The sequence below is a fragment of the Budorcas taxicolor genome, chromosome 12 (assembly GCF_023091745.1).
Source record: "Budorcas taxicolor isolate Tak-1 chromosome 12, Takin1.1, whole genome shotgun sequence".
NCBI lineage: Eukaryota > Metazoa > Chordata > Mammalia > Artiodactyla > Bovidae > Budorcas > Budorcas taxicolor.
In genome coordinates, this window is record NC_068921.1 from 70,828,458 (window position 1) to 70,849,545 (window position 21,088).

The window sequence follows — 21,088 nt, forward strand, 5'->3', positions numbered from 1 at the left end:
AGAGATTGTGGGGTGAGTGAAATGAACCACCACCAACCACACCAAAGTCCAGTCTTCATCCAAAGAACATGATGTGTATACAGTGGGATTGGAAGGGAGTCCTCTATTATGAGCCCCTTCCAGAAAACCAAACAGTTTATTTCAATAAGTACTGCTCCCAGTTAGACTATAAAGCAGCACTTGATGAAAAATGTCTAAAATTTGTCAACAGAAATTGCATTATCTTCCATCAGGATAATGTAAGACTGAATGTTTCTTTGATGACTAGGAAAACTGTTACAGCTTGGCCTGGAAGTTCTGACTCATCTTCCATATTTACCAGAAATTGTACCTTTGGATTTCCATTTATTTTGTTTTTTACAAAATTCTCTTAATGGAAAAAAGTTAATTCCTTGAAAGACTGTAAAAGACATGTAGAACAGTTCTTTGCTCAAAAATATAATAAGTTTTAGGAAGCTGAAATTATGTTCAATAAAGTTCATGGTGAATATGAAAAACTTGTCTTTTCTTTCTACTTAAAAACTGGAAGAACTTTTTAGCTAAACAATACTAAGGTTTTATTGTCTTTGAATGTAAAATTTTGGCTTACAGTTAAAACTATTGTCTGCTTGTCTTATTGGAGATAGTGGATCTGTGTACTTTTCTTTTAGATTAGCCATGAATGTAACATTTTTGTCAAGATGGCGCTTTAACATCCTAATAATAAAACTAAAGCTTGTGTTAAGAAAAACTGGAGTGACTTGTATATCTAATTGAGGCTTTTTTCTTTTAGGAAGGCACTAAAGTAATTCAACCCATATTCTTGGGAAAAATTATTAGTTATGTTGAAAACCACGATCCCAGTGATTCTGCTGCTTTGCACGAAGCCTATGGCTATGCAGCGGGGCTGAGCGCCTGCGTGCTCGTGTGGGCCATTCTGCACCACTTGTACTTCTATCACATGCAGCGCGTGGGGATGAGGCTGAGAATAGCCGTGTGCCATATGATCTACCACAAGGTGAGTCACTCGGTACCCTGGTGTGTACCTCCCCTGAAAGATCAGGAACATTTAGGGAAAATTCTCTGTAAACTAAAAATTTCATAATTGGGATCGTTTACACCTTCCTAGAAGAAGCTTGCTATTTGCATCAGGCCAATTTTGTTGTCATTTAAGCAAACTTTACCAATAAATAATGAAAAGTTTTGTGCTGAGATTGGGTCAGGTCTGCCTTTGATATCTTTAATCCAAAGGTTGTTCGGCTTCTGTGGTAGTTCAGCTGGTAAAGAATCTGCCTGCAATTCAGGAGACCCCAGTTCAATTCCTGGGTGGAGCAGATCCCCTGGAGAAGGGATAGGTTACCCACTCCAGCATTCTTGGGCCTCCATGGTGGTGGCTCAGCTGGTAAAGTATCCGCCCACAATGCGGACACCTGGGTTCAATCCCTGGGTTAGGAATATCCCCTGGAGGAGGGCATGGTAACCCACTCCAGTATTCTTGCCTGGAGAATCCTCATGGACAGAGAAGCCTGATGGGCTACAGTCCATGGGGTTGCAGGGTCGGACACATCTGAAAGACTAAGTACGAGCACATCCACAAGTTGTTGCATAATATCCACTTTTTTGGTAATGTTGTAATGGAATCTGATTGAAAGGTAAGTATGCTGCTGCTGCTGCTAAGTCGCTTCAGTCATGTTCGACTGTGCTACCCCATGGACTGCAGCTTACCAGGCTCCTCCGTCCATGTGATTTTCCAGGCAAGAGTACTGGAGTGGGGTGCCATTGCCTTTTCCGAAAGGTAAGTATAAAAAGTATCAAATTGATTTTCAGTGTTTTCATACCTGAATCTTGTAGCTATATCTATGGAAATTTTGTTGTTCATTAAAACCTTCTTTTACATCAAAGTTGTATTTAAAAGTGAACTTTAGTGATTAAATTTATAAAATTAAATCTAGGAGCAAAGAATATATTTGAGAAAGGGAATGATTATATTTTTAATGACCCATCTAATCATATGGAATGTAATTGTGTGAACTAAACAAAAATGTAAATTGAATCTATGACAAACACATACTCACTCACTATATTTTATAGATATGATTGCTTTTGATGTTAGTAAAGAATCGAGTTAAATGTTTGGGATGAAACTTGAAATTTTACACTGATGTTAGTAATTTTGGTGAGAATTTGTTGCTATTCATTCAAGTTATTTTCATATTTCAATATTTTATTTTTTCTTTAGTATGCATTATAGCACATTTAATAATATCTGATTTGATGAGTTCAGTGATTTTTGTGTTGAGAAATGTCACAGATTTATTCCATAGTTTACCCTGGTCTTAATTAGTTTAAAAGGAATAAAGTGTTTTTACAAAGGTAAAGTGTATCTATTGCCACAGATACACCAGTGTTAAGAGCTAAAGGACCCTTTATAAACTTGATCCTGGACTATTTGTTTTTTTCTAGCAAAAAAAAATTATTTAACTGTATTTTGCACTTCAAGTTTTCTGAGAGAGTAAATCTTAAGTGTTCTCACCACACACACAAAAGAATAGCTATGTGAGATGATGGAGATGTTATTTTGTTTTTTCACTGCAATCATTTCCTAATGTTTCTTTATATCAAAACATCACATTGCACATGTTAAATATCTTTAATTTTTTAAAAAAATAAATAAAATCCTCATTGAAAGCTAAAACCAAGCAATTTAAATGAAATTATTGCTTCTCTTTCTAGTTGGTGCTTATCTAGAACTCCTGTTTCTTGGGAATACTTTTCTGGGCAAAATGTATAATGTCTTCTCTCCATCTTTCCTTGGGCAGAATCTTTTTAAATCTCCTGACTGCATGGACTCAAGGCCCTGGCATCTCACTGTCTGTGTTTGCCTATGGCACATGAGCCCAGTTTCTCCTTGTGTGACATACCCTCTAGTTAATGGTCTTCATTGTCAGTAACATCATTTTTGTTATTCCCTTGTACCTTCTATCATTTAGTAGACAAATACTCAGATTTCCCCACAAATTAGCTAGAAACTTATCTTTCCAGATCATGCTAAACTCCCATAAATATGCAGAAAATTTCACCAGAACTGCACTGTGAAACCTTAAGTTACATTTGACATCATGGTTTAGTCAAACAAAGCTCATTCTTTTTTGCCCAAGTGAGCCATTGTCTACCAGTTTTCTTCTTCCCACTAACACTTTGGAATGTCTCCTTTGGGAAATCTAATCTGATCTTGTATGTTGCTTATGTGAATATAAATGAACATCTCCCAATGTGTTCATTTACTGGCTTCAGTTCAGTTCAGTTGCTCAGTCGTGTCCGACTCTTCACAACCCCATGAATCGCAGCACTCCAGGCCTCCCTGTCCATCACCAACTCCAGGAGTTCACTCAGACTCACGTCCATCTAGTTGGTGATGTCATCCAGCCATCTCATCCTCTGTCATCCCCTTCTCCTCCTGCCCCCAATCCCTCCCAGCATCAGAGTCTTTTCCAATGAGTCAAGTCTTCACATGAGGTAGCCAAAGTACTGGAGTTTCAGCTTTAGCATCAGTCCTTCCAAAGAAATCCCAGGGTTGATCTGCTTCAGAATGGACTGGTTGGATCTCCTTGCAGTCCAAGGGACTCTCAAGAGTCTTCTCCAACACCACACTTCAAAAGCATCAATTCTTAAGCTCTCAGCCTTCTTCACATTCCAACTCTCACATCCATACATGACCACAGGAAAAACCATAGCCTTAACTAGATGGACCTTAGTCGGCAAAGTAATGTCTCTGATTTTGAATATGCTATCTAGGTTGGTCATAACTTTTCTTCCAAGCAGTAAGCGTCTTTGAATTTCATGGCTGCAGTCACCATCTGCAGTGATTTTGGAGCCCAGAAATATAAAGTCTGACACTGTTTCCACTGTCTCCCCATCTATTTCCCATGAAATGATGGGACCGGATGCCATGATATTAGTTTTCTGAATGTTGAGCTTTAAGCCAACTTTTTCACTCTTCCCTCTCACTTTCATCAAGAGGCTTTTTAGTTCCTCTTCACTTTCTGCCATAAGGGTGGTGTCATCTCCATATCTGAGGTTATTGATATTTCTCCTGGCAATCTTAATTCTAGCTTGTGTTTCTTCCAGTCCAGCGTTTCTTATGATGTACTCTGCATAGAAGTTAAATATGCAGGGTGATAATTTACAGTCTTGATGTACTCCTTTTCCTACTTGGAACCAGTCTGTTGTTCCATGTCCAGTTCTAACTGTTGCTTCCTGACCTGCATACAGATTTCGCAAGAGGCAGGTCAGGTGGTCTGGTATTCCCATGTCTTTCAGAATTTTCCACAGTGTATTGTGATCCACACAGTCAAAGGCTTTGGCATAGTCAATAAAGCAGAAATAGATGTTTTTCTGGAACTCTCTTGCTTTTTCCATGATCGAGCAGAGGTTGGCAATTTGATCTCTGGTTCCTCTGCCTTTTCTAAAACCAGCTTGAACATCAGGAAGTTCACTGTTCACGTATTGCTGAAGCCTGGCTTGGAATATTTTGAACACATCTCCCAATGTGTTCATTTACTGGCTTAATTAGCCTAAAACAATTATTTGTTTACAGAGTCAGGAATTGCTGAGGTTAAACTGCATACACCTCATGTGAAGAGTTGACTCATTGGAAAAGACTCTGATGCTGGGAGGGATTAGGGGCAGGAGGAGAAGGGGATGACAGAGGATGAGATGGATGAATGGCATCACTGACTCGATGGATCTGAGTTTGAGTGAACTCCGAGAGTTGGTGATGGACAGGGAGGCCTGGCGTGCTGCAATTCATGATATCGCAAAGAGTGGGATATGACTGAGCGACTGAACTGAACTGAAACTGCATACATAACCTAAAATTCCAGAAACATGGAAATTTTCTCATGTATAGCCTTGTATCTAAAATTGTGCTGAGGTACAGAAATAAGACACTTCTTTGCAGATCACAGGTGGGCTGATTCCTTAGGGCAAAGCTGGTGCTGCTGAGCTGCTCTGAAAAGCCCCTCTGAACATCTGTGGTTCATGCTCAGGCCTCGCCTCCTGATCCTTGGTCCTGGGGAGAAATTAGATCTGGTGTTAGAAGTGGAATGGCTGCCAGTCTGATAGTTTGTAATTTTGAACATATAGACCATCATATATATAAAGACGACTTGTCATTTGTTTACCTTTCTGCAGCTTTGGTAAATTTTGGCTTTGGTTCATTCATTAAAAAACAAACAAAGAAACATAAAATTTACCATCTTAACTCTCTTTTAAGTGAACCAGTTAGTAACTTTAAATACATTCACATTCTTGTCCACCCATCACCACTATGCATCTCCAGAACTTTTTCTTCTTCCCGTTAAATACTAACTCCCCAGCTCCCTCCTCTCATTCATCACAGCTCTACTACTTTTCTCTGTGAATTTGACTAGGGTCCCTCATTTAAGTGAAATCATGCAGGGTTTGTCATTTTGTGTCTGATTTGTCATATAGTGCAATATCTTCAAGAGTCACCTATATTGGAGCAGATATCAGATTTCAGTCTTTTTTAAGGTTGAGTAATATTCCATTATATGTATATACAACATTGTGTGCATCCATTCATCTGTTAGTGAATATTTGAGTTGTTTCCACCTTTTTGCTATTGTAAATCATGCTTCTGTTAGCACAGGTGTACAAATAATCTGTTCAAGTTTGTGTTTTAATTTCTTTTGAGTACATTCCTGAAAGTGAAATTGTTATACTACATGCTAATTTTATGTTTGGTCTTTTGAAGAACTGCCATACTCTCTTCCATTTTGGATACATCCTTTTACATTCTCACTTGATCACTGATTTTTCTGTTTAACTTGAACTAAATGGGAAGTTTTTATGAACCATGGCATTTTTTTTTGGATCCGTGGCTCCTGTTGGTGGTCTGTTGAAATAGCGCAAGGTGGTCTGTTCAGGTTCCTCAGATCTCTAGGGAACTTTTCAGAGCTTTTCGTCAAATGAATGGACTGTGTAACACATGGTGCATTTTCTGTAAAGTCAGCAGACTGGCATTAAGAATACAAGTTCCTCACAGGAATAGTGTTTTGAGCATTGTACTCACTAGTTTCAGAATGAGGAATCTTAAGACCAAGGTGTTTAAATGATGTCATACCTGGAATTAATGACTGTCCAAGGACCCTAATTTCTTTCCTTGAGACAGCCTCTCCACTTTCATCTAATTTGGCTCAAATTTACTTTAGTTGGCTCCTAAGTCTAAATCTACACCCTTTATCCTTCAGGCAGGTCCAAGTTCATTGAGAAATAGGGCAGGGATTTTGCTTCTACCTCCTGGTCCTCCTCTTGTAGGTGAGGCTGCTGCCACATTAAGGAGACAAAGGATTAAGAAGCGTCCCCAGAGGTCTGCTGTCTGGGGTCATCCTGCTCATCCTGACACCACAGAAGACCCCAGGAAAATGCAATGTGTTTTCCTATGTTCTCAGACTAACTTGGTATCATCATAGGATTCCAATTCTGTGTATCTTTCTCTCACTTCAGGTACTTTGCCTTAGTTGCCCGGCCATGGGGAAGACCACCACAGGTCAGATAGTCAACCTTCTGTCCAACGATGTGAACAGGTTTGATCAGGTAAGCTGCCCCTGAGAGATCGTCTTCCATTTCCCATTCTTCTCACTGGGTTTAGCTTTGAGATGCCAGATGCTAGGATATGGTGTCGGCCAGGGTTCTATTGGGGCTTCCCTAGTGGCTCAGGCCGTAAAGAATCTGCCTGCAATGTGGGAGACCTGGGTTGGGAAAATTCCCTGGAGGATAGCATGGCAACCCACTCCCGTATTCTTGCCTGGAGAATCCCCATGAACAGAGGAGCCTGGTGTGCTACAGTCCATAGGGTCACAAAGAGTTGGACATGACTGAATGACTAAGCACAAGCACAGGGTTCTATTGAGGACCTAAGATAAGGGTTCTCTTTATCCAACTCTCAGTTCTTCTGTGTGCAACTTATATAATAATATGTATTATCTTGTAGATGAGGATTTTGTTTTTTGATGTTGTCTGTAACATATTTCAGTAATAGACAGGCAGCAGAGTTTTTGCCCAGCTTAGTTAGTGTCCCTAAGGGTCCTCCTAGTGTGGCCCTTCTTGGCACGTGGTGTCAGTTTGTTACCTGAACTCTGGATCACGTCCTCCTCGTACTCTGGAAGATGAAGGCCTGGTGGGCAGGGATTGTTCTTTTCCCTGCACCCTGTTCAGTGCCTGCTGCATAGGGAGCCTGTGAGGAATATGCCAAGTGAGTGGTCTCCAGCCAGACACAGCCTCCCCTCTGCTGTCCCATCATACCCATTTCACACTTACCTTATGAATATATCACGTTACCCAGAGTGTTACAGCTATTGGCCAGATTTGTACTGCACTAGACTCTTCTCTTTCCTGGATGAGCCAGGCTTTTAAGTTTGAGGGCTTCCTTGGTGGCTCAGATGGTTAACAGTCCCCCTGCAATGCAGTAGACTTGGTTTAGATTTATTTCTGGGTCAGGAAGATCCTGTGGAGAAGGAAATGGCTACCCACTCCAGTATATTTGCCAGGATAATCCCATGAACAGTGGAGCTTATGGGTTACAGATCATGGGGTCGTAAAGAGTTGGACTTGACTCTTCCACTAAGACTTTCACTTTTCTTTCAATTATTTATTCATCAAACATAAAGTAAGGCTTCTACTTATTTTTAGGGATGAATAAGGTTTAATTTATGCCCTGGAGAGGCCACAGCCTGTCTGGAAGTTTTAATTTCTGCTCTGGAGAGGCCACAGTAAATACATAAGTAATTACTGGAGAGAGTGGTTGGTACCATAATATAGGCTCTCCTGGAGAGATGGCAGCTGAATTTTGGGACAGAGAGGGAATTTGGGGAAGCCCTGAGCTCATCTGTGCTGTGGAGAAAACCAAGATCTTCCTCCCAGTGTTGCTGGTTGGGTTCTCAGTGCTGGCCCTGAACCCAGCCCTGTGCTGTCCTGGAACAGTGTCATATGGGGTGGATGTTTGGGTTTCTGCTTTAGCAGGTTTAAAACCACTGTGATCATTTCTGTTTAGGTTCCTTCTGTTCCTTCAGAGCAGATTGTTTCTGCACTGTGTCCTTACAGTTTTGTTTTTATACCATCCTAAGAAGGCTTTGTCTTTCTCTTTTAAGGTAATGATGTTCTTGCACTATCTGTGGGTGGGGCCACTGCAGGCTGTCGCAGTGACCTCCCTGCTCTGGATGGAAATAGGAATGTCATGTCTTGCTGGGATGGCGGTTCTCATTAGTCTTCTGCTTTTGCAAAGCAGCTTCGGGATGTTGTTTTCATCACTCCGGTAAGAGAAACACTGGTTTAAAAAATAACATACATTTGGTAATAACCACAATTGATTGGATGCTTTTCTTTAAAAAAAAAAAAAAAAGTCTTCTCTGGTCTCTTCTTTGTGTATTTTGTGTATGTTGTAGACAGGTTTAGCTTAGCCAGTGGTGGCTCCAGCTTTAGGCTGAAGGATAATCTTAAAGCACAAAAAGTGATGGCATTTTCCAGATGCTCCCAGCACAGTACCTATAAGTAGAAAGAATATCATTGAGCAGAATGTACCTATATGGAAGTTATTTAAACATTATTAAATAGTGATAATCCTATAGGCTCAATTTAAGCTGCATGTGCTTTTGTTATGCTTGTGTTAGAGTGATTTTCAGGTATGTGTGTTCATGTCTTGTTTAGAATTCAGTGTTTCCATTAATTTATTAGTTCCTCAAGGACAAGGTCAGTCTTAATTAACTATATCTTCCTCAAGTTCCACAGTCCCAGCAGTGTATGTGACAGAAAAGTGATTAGTGATGAAGAACCTAATGGTGATGAGATAGACCCAGAGGGTTGGAGGTGGGTCATTGTCCTGGTTGTCAGGTGATGGAGGTGTTGTGTTGCTTGAAGCTAGTTGAGTTCTTTTGTGTCTGCTTGTACCTTTTTGTGTGGTATTTTTTCTTTCCTTGGAATTTATTTCCTGTCTCACTGTGGAGAGATATTCCTTACCCTTCGAGGCCCTCTTCCAGTGCTGCCAGGTCTCTGAAGCTCTTGCTCTTCTTTCCCAGTGGAATTAACAGCCCGATCTTTTCTGCTCCCCAGCACTTCACTCCTACTTTATCACAGCACAGACACTGTCTTCCCATTATATTCAGTGTCTTTTTGCCTTTCTTGCCCAACTGTGACCTTAGGTGGAGAGTTTGTACCTGACAGGTCTTCCTCAGCCAGTACTGAGAGTTTTCCAAGTTACTCCTTGAATCGGGCTGAATGGTTGACTTCCTAGTTTCTTTGTCTCCATTGCACTTTGAGAAGGGCCTTCCTGTGATGTCAGCACAGAAGAGCTGTAGAGAATCATCATTCCCTGGTCCCTCCCTTTGCCCCTTGCTGCTGCTGCAAGTTGGGCTGTGGTCACTGAGGCTCATCTCACTTCTATCCCCTCAGGACTAAGACCGCAGCTCTCACAGATGACAGGATCAGGATCATGGGCGAATTTATAACTGGCATCAAAACAATAAAAATGTATGCTTGGGAAAACATATTTGGAAACCTTATTACCAGTTTGAGAAGGTAAGTTTTTGTACATATCACACCATATTTTTGTACTTTTCCCTCTATTTTTACTGATTGTATTTAGAAGTCTTATCAAGTTTTCACATGAAGAGGAACTTAAATATTATGAATTTCATACTTCATATGTGGCAGGAGGGTTAAGTGGAAGAGGGGAGATGTCATTTTAACCTGCTGTTCCATTTACCATCTTTTTGAAGGAAAAATTATATATGCTTCTGAAGACATACAGATAGCCAATCAACACATGAAAAAAATGCTCAGCATTGCTTATCATGCAAATCAAAATTACAGTGAGGCATCACCTCACACTGGTCAGAATGGCCATCAACAAAAATGTCTATAATCAATATCCTTCTGCAGTGTTGGTGGGAGTGTAAATTGATACAGCCATTATGAAAAACATTTTAAGGATGGAGATTCCTTAAAAAAAGAAAAAAAAAAAAAACAACCTAGGAATAAATCTACCATATGACCCAGCAGCCCCAGTACTGGGCATATACCCTGAGAAAACCAGAACTCAAAAGACACATGTACCCCAATATTCATTGCAGTGGTATTTATAACATCAAGGACATGTGCTTCCAGAGGGACCATGGTGCCTGCCTAATGTCTGTCTAATGTCTCGGTCTCTCACAGTTTTGGGGTGTATTAGTCTCTTTCCCCACAAGTTCATGAGCTTCTGGAGGAGAGGGTGTGTGTTTTTCTATCATCAGTGGGGAGCCTAGGCCAGGACTTGTGGTTATGAATGCTTGTTGAAAGAATGTTCAAACCCAGTCCAGTTGGCCCACAGTGTCAAAAAGGGTGACAGGAAGCCTCTCTTTAGTTGGGAGAGTGAAGTGGCGATGAAGTGTGTGTCCTGGTGTTGGGACGGAGCCCCGGGCGTGCACTGTGTAGTGTCTCCATATGAGGACTTGAATTCATGACTTGGATGTCAATACTTCTTTTAAAACCTATTTCCTACTCTCCTTTTCAGGGAGGAAATTTCAAGGATTCTGAAAAGTTCCTACCTTAGGGGCATGAATTTGGCATCATTTTTTGCTATCAGCAAAATCATGATTTTTGTCACCTTCATCACCAATGAGCTTCTTGACAACCAGATCACAGCCAGCCAGGTGTTTGTGGTGGTGACACTGTTCGAGGCGCTGCGGTTCTCAAGCACCCTCTACTTCCCCATGGCTGTCGAGAAGGTGTCAGAGGCCGTCGTCAGCATCCGAAGAATCAAGGTTTGGGGACAAATAATTGTTTTCAGTTGTTGGTGGATTTTTTGTAAAATGCCTCCTTTTATTTGGTATCACTATGTTCCAGTTAGGATATATTTAACTCTCTCAGTGCCAAACCTGGCAGTCTTCCTCGACTGTTGTAGGTGCCTACTTCTCTTCATAGGTAGAATGTGTTACAGATATCGTAAGACTGGTTCTCATGTAGGGGCAGTAGTATTTATAAGTAGCAGTGGCACAGGACTCTAGTGTAGTGATGCCTGCAGAGTGACTAAAATGTCTAAAAGCAGGAGAAGCAAACAAAGTGCATCTCCTGTGCTGACTCCAGGGACCAGGCTGTGACTGTGCAGTCCTGGGGCACAGGAGTCCTCTCTGGGCCGGGAGGGGAGGAGCTTGCTGAAAGCTCCCTGCTGATTGGACAGCAAGAGTGGCCTCAGATTCACTTAATTATCTGTGTTCAAAGATGAGTTCTTTCCTCCACAGATGTTTTGCTTGTTGGTGTCTGAGCCTGCCTTTTGAATCTGCCTTTTCATCTTTGCCCCCTTTTTATTTACTGCTTAATTTTCTCTCTCTAGCTGCCCTCTTCTTTTCAAATTTGCAATTGTCACCATTATGTGGGCCAAGAACTTCCACATGTACAAGCTGGATTTAGAAAAGGCAGAGGAACCAGAGATCAAATTGCTAACATCCATTAGATCATAGAAAACGCAAGAGAATTCCAGAAAAATGTGTACTTCTGTTTCATTGACTATACTAAAGACTTTGTGTGGATCACAATGAACTATAGAAAATTCTGAAAGAGATGGGAATATCAAATCACCTTACCTGTCTCCTGAGAAACCTGTTTGCAGGTCAAGAAGCAACAGTTAGAACTGGACATGGAACAACAGACTGGTTCCAAATTGGGAAAGGAGTATGTTAAGGCTGTATATTGTCACCTTCCCTGGTGGCTCAGTCAGTAAAGAATCTACCTGCAATGCAGGAAACCTGAGTTCAATCTCTGGGTTGGGAAGATCCCTTGGAGAAGGGCATGACAAACCCATTCTAGTATTCTTGCATGGAGAATCCCCATGGACAGAGGAGCCTGGTGGGCTACAGTCCATGGGGTCGCAAAGAGTCAGATACAACTGAAGCAACTAAGCGCAGTACAGCACGTCAAGGCTGTATATTGTCACACTGCTTATTTAACTTACATGCAGTGTACATCATGTGAAATGTCGGGCTGGATAAAGCTCAAGCTGGAATCAAGATTGCCGGGAGAAATATCAATAACCTCAGACATGCAGATGACACCACCATAATGGCAGAAAGTGAAGACAAACTAAAAGGCTTTTTGATGAAAGTGAAAGAGAAGAGTGAAAAAGTTGTCTTGAAACTCAACATTCAGAAAACTAAGATCATGGAATCTGGTCCCATCACTTCATGGCAATAGATGGAAAAACAATGGAACCAGTAACAGAATTTATTTTCTTGGGCTCCAAAATCACCGCAGATGGTGACTGCAGGCATGAAATTAAAAGACACTTGATTGTTGGAAGAAAAGCTATGACAGATGTAGACAGCATATTAAAAAGCAGAGACATTATTTTGCTGACAAAAGTCAATCTAGTCGAAGCTATGGTTTTTCCAGCAGTAATGGACAGATGTGAGTGTTGGACCATAAAGAAAGCTGAGTGCCAAAAAATTGATGCTTTGGAATTGTGGTGCTGGAGAAGACTCTTGAGGGTCCCTTGGGCTGCAGAGTTCAAACCAGTGAATCCTAAAGGAAATCAACCCAGAGTATTCAGTGGAAGGACTGAAGCTGAAGCGCTGATACTTTGACCACCTAATACCAAGAGCCGACTCATTGGAAAAAAACCTGATGCTTTTTGAAGACTGAAAGGAGAAGGCGGCAGAAGAGGAGGAGATAGTGTCACTGACTCAGACATTTGAGCAAACTCTTGGAGATAGTGAAGCACAAGGGAGCCTGGTATGCTGCAGTCCATGGGGTTGCAAAGAGTTAGACACTAACTCTGTTGGCGACTGAACCACAACTAATACACTATATTATATGATTATATTGATATATACCATGAGCTATACTAATAATTTATATTATTCCATGCCAGTGGCCAGCATGAGGAACTTCCCTCATGGCAAAGGTCATGAGGAAGGAGGCTTGGCATACGCAAAGGCGTGATCAAGCCTCAGGAAATCCCCTGTTCCCGAGCATCTACCCCCAAAACCAGAGTCTGTTTTATGCTCTCACCTACACTTCTGACTTTACGGGGGGCTCTCCCCCATCACCATTTCTCTCGGAGAAGGAGTTAATGTGCAGCTCCAAGTCAATAAAAATTCCTGGGCATGACAAGACTGTTTCAGCTTATGGACTCCTCTGAAAGTTATCTAGCCCTCCTGTATATGTTCGTCCAGCCACATGTGATTGTTTACAGCCTCCCAACCTGAGAGGCACGAGATGTTTTAGACTTACTAAAGACAAATTCTTTTGAGAAATTGTCAGTATAGTGGGTTGGTTAGGAATTATATTGGTGAAGGGTTTTTCATTTGTTGTGCCAATAATTGCTGCTAATTCCCTGCCCTGGGTGTGACAAGGGTGTCTCAGGTCAAACCTCTCTGCTGACAGACTAGCTTGTGTGACAGGATTATCCATACTCCTGCCACTAGCACATGATTGTTTACAACCTCTCAACCATAAACAACACAGAGAGTTTAGAGTATTTTGAGAGTCTTAATTAGCATAGGGCTTTTCTCATTGTTGAGTCAATGATTGCCGCCAAGCCTCCATATCCTTAGGCACCTGGGAATATATTAATCAATATATTTGGAATATAGAAAAGGAAATATAGTAGTTTTTAAGGTTAGCAATACTAGACTTTTTGAGTTAATGAATTTTCTCTTTTGTTATAGATCACTGTGCTTTGTTATAAATCACTGTGTCCTTGCTATGTAAAAATGTAACTTTATCACTATCTTAAGACTAAATAGAGCCTAAGGGGAACATTGGTGAAAGGATTTTCATTTGTTGGGCTGATGTTTGCTGCTAAAGCTCCATATTCCCTGTCCTTATAATGAATATAACTAACATATAGGAGAAATAAGTATAAACCTTTAAGCATATAGGAGAAATAAGTATTAACCTTTAAGATTAATCATGTTAACCTTGGGTTAAATAAATTCCTTTCTTGATTGTAACTCACTACACCCTCACCCTATAGGAATGCAACTTTATTTGGAAGGTGGTGCCTGGCTTAAGAAAAAACACCCTTGGAAAAAATAAGTTTTTTGGTTATCAGAAAGCAAGGGTCCTAAAATGTCAGCAGGTCTAATGGCCAGAAGGTGATGTAAAATCCCTAAGACCTTTTTTTATGTAAAGCACCTGATTTTGATAAAGGTCAGGACTGCTGACCCCCGCGTGACTCTGTATTCATCCCTATGTGTAACAAAAGGCATATAAGCAAACCAAAAAATAAAGAAAATGGGATCAGTTTCCGGAAAGACTGATACCCCCATGTCGCTTCTTTCTTGCTCCCTGTTTCTCTGGCTGAATTCCCATCTGGGGCATGGATGCTATTCCACGTAAACCAAGTTATTCAGCCTCTTTTTCTCCACTAATTTTCCTACTACACTATCCATTTCTAATCTCTCTATATATCTGTAATTAAATATGTATTTTTCCAAGGACGCTGACTCCATCCCCACCTTCAAATCACCCTGGATCCACCGGGGCTGGACCCCGGCAATTCCGTATATTATTTAATATATTCTGATGTGAACTGATACTTTAAGTACAGTTGGTAAAACATTATTTAGACTATACAAAGTCTAAATTTGTACAAATTTATTTTATTGAAAATCCCAGGAAAGCAGTTGTTTTTGTTTGTACTTTCTTCCAGAGTTTAACAATCTGTTTTTTTCCTCTTTTCTGTAGACTTTTCTATTACTTGATGAGATACCAGAGCTCCACCCTCAGCTGCCATCAGATGGTGAAAGGACAGTGGATGTGCAAGATTTCACTGCTTTTTGGGATGAGGTAACAAGTCCTCCATTCCAGGATCCTGACTGCTAACAGACAACTGTGACGTGGATTTACTGGAGAATTTTCAGATTTTACACGTGGTGTAAAATTTGAGTTGCTCATTTACTGAAAGTGTGTTATAAAACTTCTTAAAATTGGGACTAAAAAGTTGTATCTAATGGAGATTAAGTATAAAATCAACCTAAGACCTTTGACATGCTGCTCCCTATCTCATTTTCAAGTGAGCTTTCAAAGTATTAGCACCTTTTGAACTTAAAGTACATATGTTTGTAATGTAAAATTTACAGGATTGGACAGACAAACGAGTGTGTAGAATGGATTATCTAACAAATGCACTACTGGTTGTTAAAGAGGCTTTGGGGAATTAGTGTACAATTTCGCCTTGATTATCAGATCATTTTATTATACATAGAGTGAAGCTGTGATCTGATCTTCGCTGTGGGGTAGGATGGGGGCTCCTGCAACCTGAGCTTCTGAATGGTTCTGGGTACTTTGGTGGCAGCCAGGGTCAAGAGACAGCATGTGGGCATCATGAGCACCAGTGATCGCCAGTTAAAGGATTGCAATTGATGACAAGTTGACAAAGAACTGGTGATTTCTAAAACTTGGTTTATTTGTTAGTTTCAGGCAAACAGAAATAAACAACATGGTCTGGTCTCAAGAAGCTGTCAGTATTGCACACTCGGTGAAGCCCCTCTACCAATGGAAATGCTCCCCGATCCCAGGTTTCATGGTCCTCTGTGCTCATCCTCCTGTATCAGTGTGGCTTACTCAGGAAAACAGGACCCCACCACGGGAGAGGGAGTTCCATGCAGGGAGTTAGTTACATAGATGATAAAAGAGGGAGGAAAAATTAGAAAGGGTAAAACAGTGGTGCATGAGACAACCCAAAGAGTAGCAATGGCAGGAAGCTGCTCCCACACACAGGAATGGAGGGACTCAGGGAGGTGGAGCCTCCACCAGAGGGTCCACCCTGCAGAGCAGAGCCCAGAAGCCTGGCTGTCAGAGTGGGGACCACAGAGCATGCGTCCTGACTGTAGACCCACCCTGTCTTCCATGCCTGTGACTCTGGTGCCCACTGCATCCTGTTCACCTGCTTCTGACTCAGCCCCTGCCGTCCCCACTGACAACCAGTGGTTTGTTCCCAGATACATGAAACCACATCCCTGCACCTTCTGTATATGGAAACTCACCTGATGGTTTCTCTTACCTTAATATAGTAGATTCATATCCTGCTTGTTGTTTCTTGTCATAATGCTCTTGAAGCATTTATAGAAAGCACCACTAAGATTCCATTATAAAGGCCACTCTATATGAATACTAACACATATGTTACACGACTCATTAGCAGATTTCTTTTTTTCCCAGTAAACACACAGATTTATTTTAAATCAGTTTGATGTATCATGCAGATTGGTTCTGCAGTTTTGAATGAATTGAGATAAAAAAGATCTATATACAACAATATCTGCCTGTGCAACAAATATCTGTAAGGTAAAATAAGGGATTTTAGTTGTACTACAGTCTATGTGAAGAAATCAGGTGAAAAATCTGAAAAGGTTTCTATATACCTTCTAGAGCAAAAAAAATCCAAATTATTAATAACTCAAGGTATTGAACTGCTAAAGGAAGAGGAACAAGGCTGTGAGTTCTGCTGTAAGGCTTTTCTTGTAAACTCTAATTCCATAGTATGGTTCTGTTAGATGAGAATTCAAATTTACAGGAGAGTCTTCATCAGCTACATTTTCACAGAAATAGCTACAGTGTTAATATTACTGTGTGGCAAGGTGTTCCTGTCTATGTAAATCACAAGTATGCCATTGCAGCTAATATTTATCACTTTTGGGAGAATGGAAATTCTATGTATTCTTAACTGAATCTTGCATCTTCTAGCATTCACTAAAAACTAACAGTTATGGCACTATTATGTGGTACCTAGGTTATTACAGGGATGGAGGAGGCTGGTGGGCTGCCGTCTATGGGGTCACAAGGAGTCGGACACAACTGAAGTGACTTAGCAGCAGCAGCAGCAGGTTGTTACTACTGAGGGAAACACAAAAATGTAAGCCTCCCTTTCCCCAGAAACCTTTAAAGCCAGATATTTTAAATAATTAAGGTCCTTGAAAACACTAGGGATATGTACAGATTTGCAAGGAAAAGAAACTCTAGCTGTACGAGCAAGTAATGAAGAAATAGTAAATCTTCATTTTATGAACCTTTAATTATCTAAAATGTAAGGAAACTTGACTTAAGAAATGGACAAAAGCAATTTGCCATTTCTTACCATAAAATATTGAAAACCAAGTGCTAAATTCAACCACTACAGATTAAAGAAACCAAAACAAAAAATGTCTTAATGACCTTCAGAGCCTTAATGAGCAAAAGCTCATTTTAAATTGATTTGAGCACCTGAACTACTCCTTTGTGTCAAAGGCAGGGAAAAAGGACCCCTCTAAACCTGAAAAAACTAGTGCTTCATAAGAAAACTAAAGAAATGAAAGTATGCATGTTATCACACCACAGGAACTGAAACTGGTAAAGGATGGGTGAGAAGAAAGAAAAAGTATGATCTGTTTACCCAGGGCAATCATCGTTAAAAATCCACAGTAATCCGACCAACTAAATTTTTTCTGAAATTACACTGCTCTTATTTACTGTGTCAAAACTTAAAATGATTGTCTCATTAAAGAGTAAATGATTGTTTGGGAACACATGTAAGAATTAAAGATTTTAAAATTAAAAAAAAAAAATAATAATAATAAAAAAAAAAAAAAAAAAAAAAAAGAGTAAATGATTCTAAAACAACTTCTTTCTTGCCTCATAGAAGTTACTTTTCAAGAAAGCTTGGTGGAAATCTTTCTGAGGCACAAGAGTGTTCAGTTCAGTTCAGTCCAGTTGCTCAGTCGTGTCCGACTCTTTGCAACCCCATGAACTGCAGCACGCCAGGCCTCCCTGTCCATCAATAACTCCCGGAGTTCACTCAGACTCACGTCCATCGAGTCGGTGATGCCATCCAGCCATCTCATCCTCTGTCGTCCCCTTCTCCTCCTGCCCCCAATCCCTCCCAGCATCAGAGTCTTTTCCAATGAGTCAACTCTTCACGTGAGCTGGCCAAAGTACTGAAGTTTCAGCTTTAGCATCATTCCTTCCAAAGAAATCCCAGGGCTGATCTGCTTCAGAATGGACTGGTTGGATCTCCTTGCAGTCCAAGGGACTCTCAAGAGTCTTCTCCAACACCACAGTTCAAAAGCATCAGTTCTTCGGTGTTCAGTCTTCTTCACAGTCTAACTCTCACATCCATACATGACATACATACACATCCATACATACACCAGCGTTAGGATACTTTTTTTAAATACAAAGGAAAATAAAATTAAATCAACTTTCTACTTTTTAATAGCTATAAGAAAACTTTTGGGTGGTCAATAGATGAACACTTTTGATTTTGTATAACATCATTTAAGTCACTCAGGCTTTGAATAAAATAGGGATGTTTTCAAATAATGCTCACAGTTAAGTGTCTTAAAGGTTTTTTACTGCCCAAATCAACAGTTACATCCTCAGACCAACTTTTCCTTTCTTTAATGTGAAATACCGAATCACCAACATTTTAGGTTATTTACCTTTCAATCTGTCTTTAAGGCATTGTTTTTTAATTTTTCATTGATAGAAGGTGCTTTACAAGTATGAACAATAAGCTGCTATACTTTACTATTTTTGTGTTTCTATGTAGAAGAAATAACTGTTATTAAGCACAAAATTTTGCTCTGTTACTAAATTTATAAATCAATTCCACTTTGGAAATAAGAGCCAAAAATCCACATGTCTGATGCTCTTTCAGCACATTTCTTCTCAGTTCTGGTCACTACACTACATCCTGAGTTCTCATAAAAATAATGCAGCTTTCAGGCTTTAAAATGACAATACTTAAATTGCCAAGAGAGTCATAGGATTGTCTGCTCAGGACGGTGTTTTCCGTCACATACAGACTCACAGTTGATATGTCAAGAAGAGAGAGCCTAATACCACAGCACTGGCCATTAAAAATAAAAGAAGACATAAAGATTCATGCAGAATATTTTAATTATTTCCTTGAACAAAGTGATTTAACTGATTCTTCTTCAAACGTGATGCTCTTATAGGAACAATTAAAGATCCTAGTATAGCATCTTCCACGTGGGACATATTGAAAGATAATATTTTGGTTTCAGTGAGTTACACACCAGTCCTTGTTATTTTAGCAGGTCTGTTTTCAAAGTGTGGCAGTGTTGTTTTTTAGATTTGCAGAATTTATAGAGAAAGAAAATTACAACCTGCACACCCAAGACAAGGACATTTCCTCCAAAGAAACTGGATGCGTCAGAGGCAGACTTTGACACAGGTTGGGAGGTCGGAGTTAGAGTGGGGTTAGTTGTACCTGATGTGGTCACTGTGGTGGGAGCTGAGGTGGGGAAGGCAGAGTTGTGGTTTTAGAATTGGTTGACGAAGGTTGGGAGTGGGCACAGAACAGAATTCAGCACCTAGCAGTCACTAACGCTGAATTATCTGAACAGTAGCTTTTACCTTTCATTTATTCCCAAAGCAGGTAGTATTAGCAGCCTTAGCATCAAAACAGGAAACACAGCTGTTGACATTTTCACAGATTTCTGGTGCTGGAGAGGTGAGCCTGAGGAGTGGCGGTACTGTGCTCTCGTGGTGGTGGTCAGTAAAGCTGGGGGTGTAGTCACATTCAGAGCACCAGTGGTGCCCTGAGCCGCGGTCATCACACAGAGCATGGCCAGGCAGCCCACAGCCCAGAGCAGCAGGTGGAAGAGCCTGGACATCACGTTCTCTATGCAGGTGTTCATGTGGACCTGGGGCGCCCAACGCTGTCTGTCCTTCTGTTCCCTGCACCCTCCCCCCACCCCGCAGTGTGTGCAGGTGTCCATTGAATTGCTTTTGAACCAAACTATGCAGCATTTTAAAGTGAACTATTTTGTTCTTTCAAGAGCTTATTATGTTCTCAGACTTCTTTCATTGTAGTCCAGAACATCCTGTTCTGTTATCTGGGCCTTGCCTGTGGAAGGACTGTGCCCCTTGCTGGGGTCATTAGTAATTAGGGCTGTCAAGTTAGGTCATGGGTGAGAGAGCCTCCGAAGGGAAGGGGAACAGACATTGGGGGTTTTGGAGAGAAGCTGAGTCTGAATGAAGCTCCTGCTGGCTTGGGAGGCAGGAGACAGACCTGAGCTTTGTAACCTGCTCCCCTAGACAGCCAGGTGGGCAGGTGAGGGAGGTCTCAGGGACCCAGGTCTCATTCATTAAATGGTGGGACTTGGTCTCAATCTTGAAGCTTTAAAATAAATGGTCCAGGGACTTCTCTGGTGGCCCAGTGGTTAAGAATCCACCTTCCAGTGTAGGGGACGTGGGTTCCACCCCTTGTTGAGGAACTAAGATCTCAAATGCTGTGGAGCAACTAAGCCTACACACCATAACAAAGACCCAGAGCAGCCAAAATAGGAAAAATAAGCAAAATAAATGATCCTGTGGGAGGCTTCAAATCTCACAGGACAGGAGTTTCGAACCGTGTCTGCACGGAGTAGGGGCTCAGATGATGATCTTTGTGACTCAGAGTCCTCCCAGCCTAGATAAGCAGTGGGGGAGGGGACCCAGCAGCCAAGAGCTGACAAGTGCTTCCCCCTTCTGGTCACCCCAGAGCAGGACCCGATCCTGAAGTCTGAATAGGGAGGGCACTCAGTGTCTGGCCCTGACAGACTGAGGGCCTGCAATAGGGAGCTGATGTTTGTAGGTGGTTAACTATTTTGCTTCATAATAGGAATCCTAAGTGTCAGGCATGAATAAAGGAGTGAAGAAGCTTAAAAAATATTTCTTGTGTATTAAAATATTGCTTCTTATTGATAGATTTTTAACTCCTAAAATCTGAAACTAGCTTTTTTTGGTGATGAAAAATCTTGTCTTTTTTTTAGTATGTGAATGTTTTAAAATCAGTTCAGTTCTTTCCAAAAAAAACTTTTTAATTTGAAGATTATCCAGATTTTTAATCCAGACTCTGTGCTTTTAGTCTTTTGGGCATTTTACTTAATCATATATAACCTTTTTTTTCTTTTACATAGCAGTTACTGACAATTTTATTAACACTTAACACTTATGTCAAGACACACACAGAGCCTAAATCTCTCAGGAATGTGACCTGTGATTGGCATGAGTACTTTGTTGTCCAACTTTTTGTCCTACTTTCATGTTTTATGCTTTTCTTATAATA

The 21,088-nt window shown here is 40.8% G+C and overlaps 1 protein-coding gene across 1 annotated transcript in view; it reads left to right on the plus strand.

Moving 5' to 3' along the window:
- LOC128057590 (ATP-binding cassette sub-family C member 4-like) overlaps positions 1–21,088 on the plus strand; it is a 192,481-nt gene that overhangs the window by 28,736 nt on the left and 142,657 nt on the right. The window contains 6 exon segments of the mRNA XM_052650038.1: positions 773–997; positions 6,508–6,597; positions 8,151–8,314; positions 9,448–9,573; positions 10,550–10,799; positions 14,722–14,823. Coding sequence (XP_052505998.1) covers positions 773–997; positions 6,508–6,597; positions 8,151–8,314; positions 9,448–9,573; positions 10,550–10,799; positions 14,722–14,823 — 957 coding nt within the window.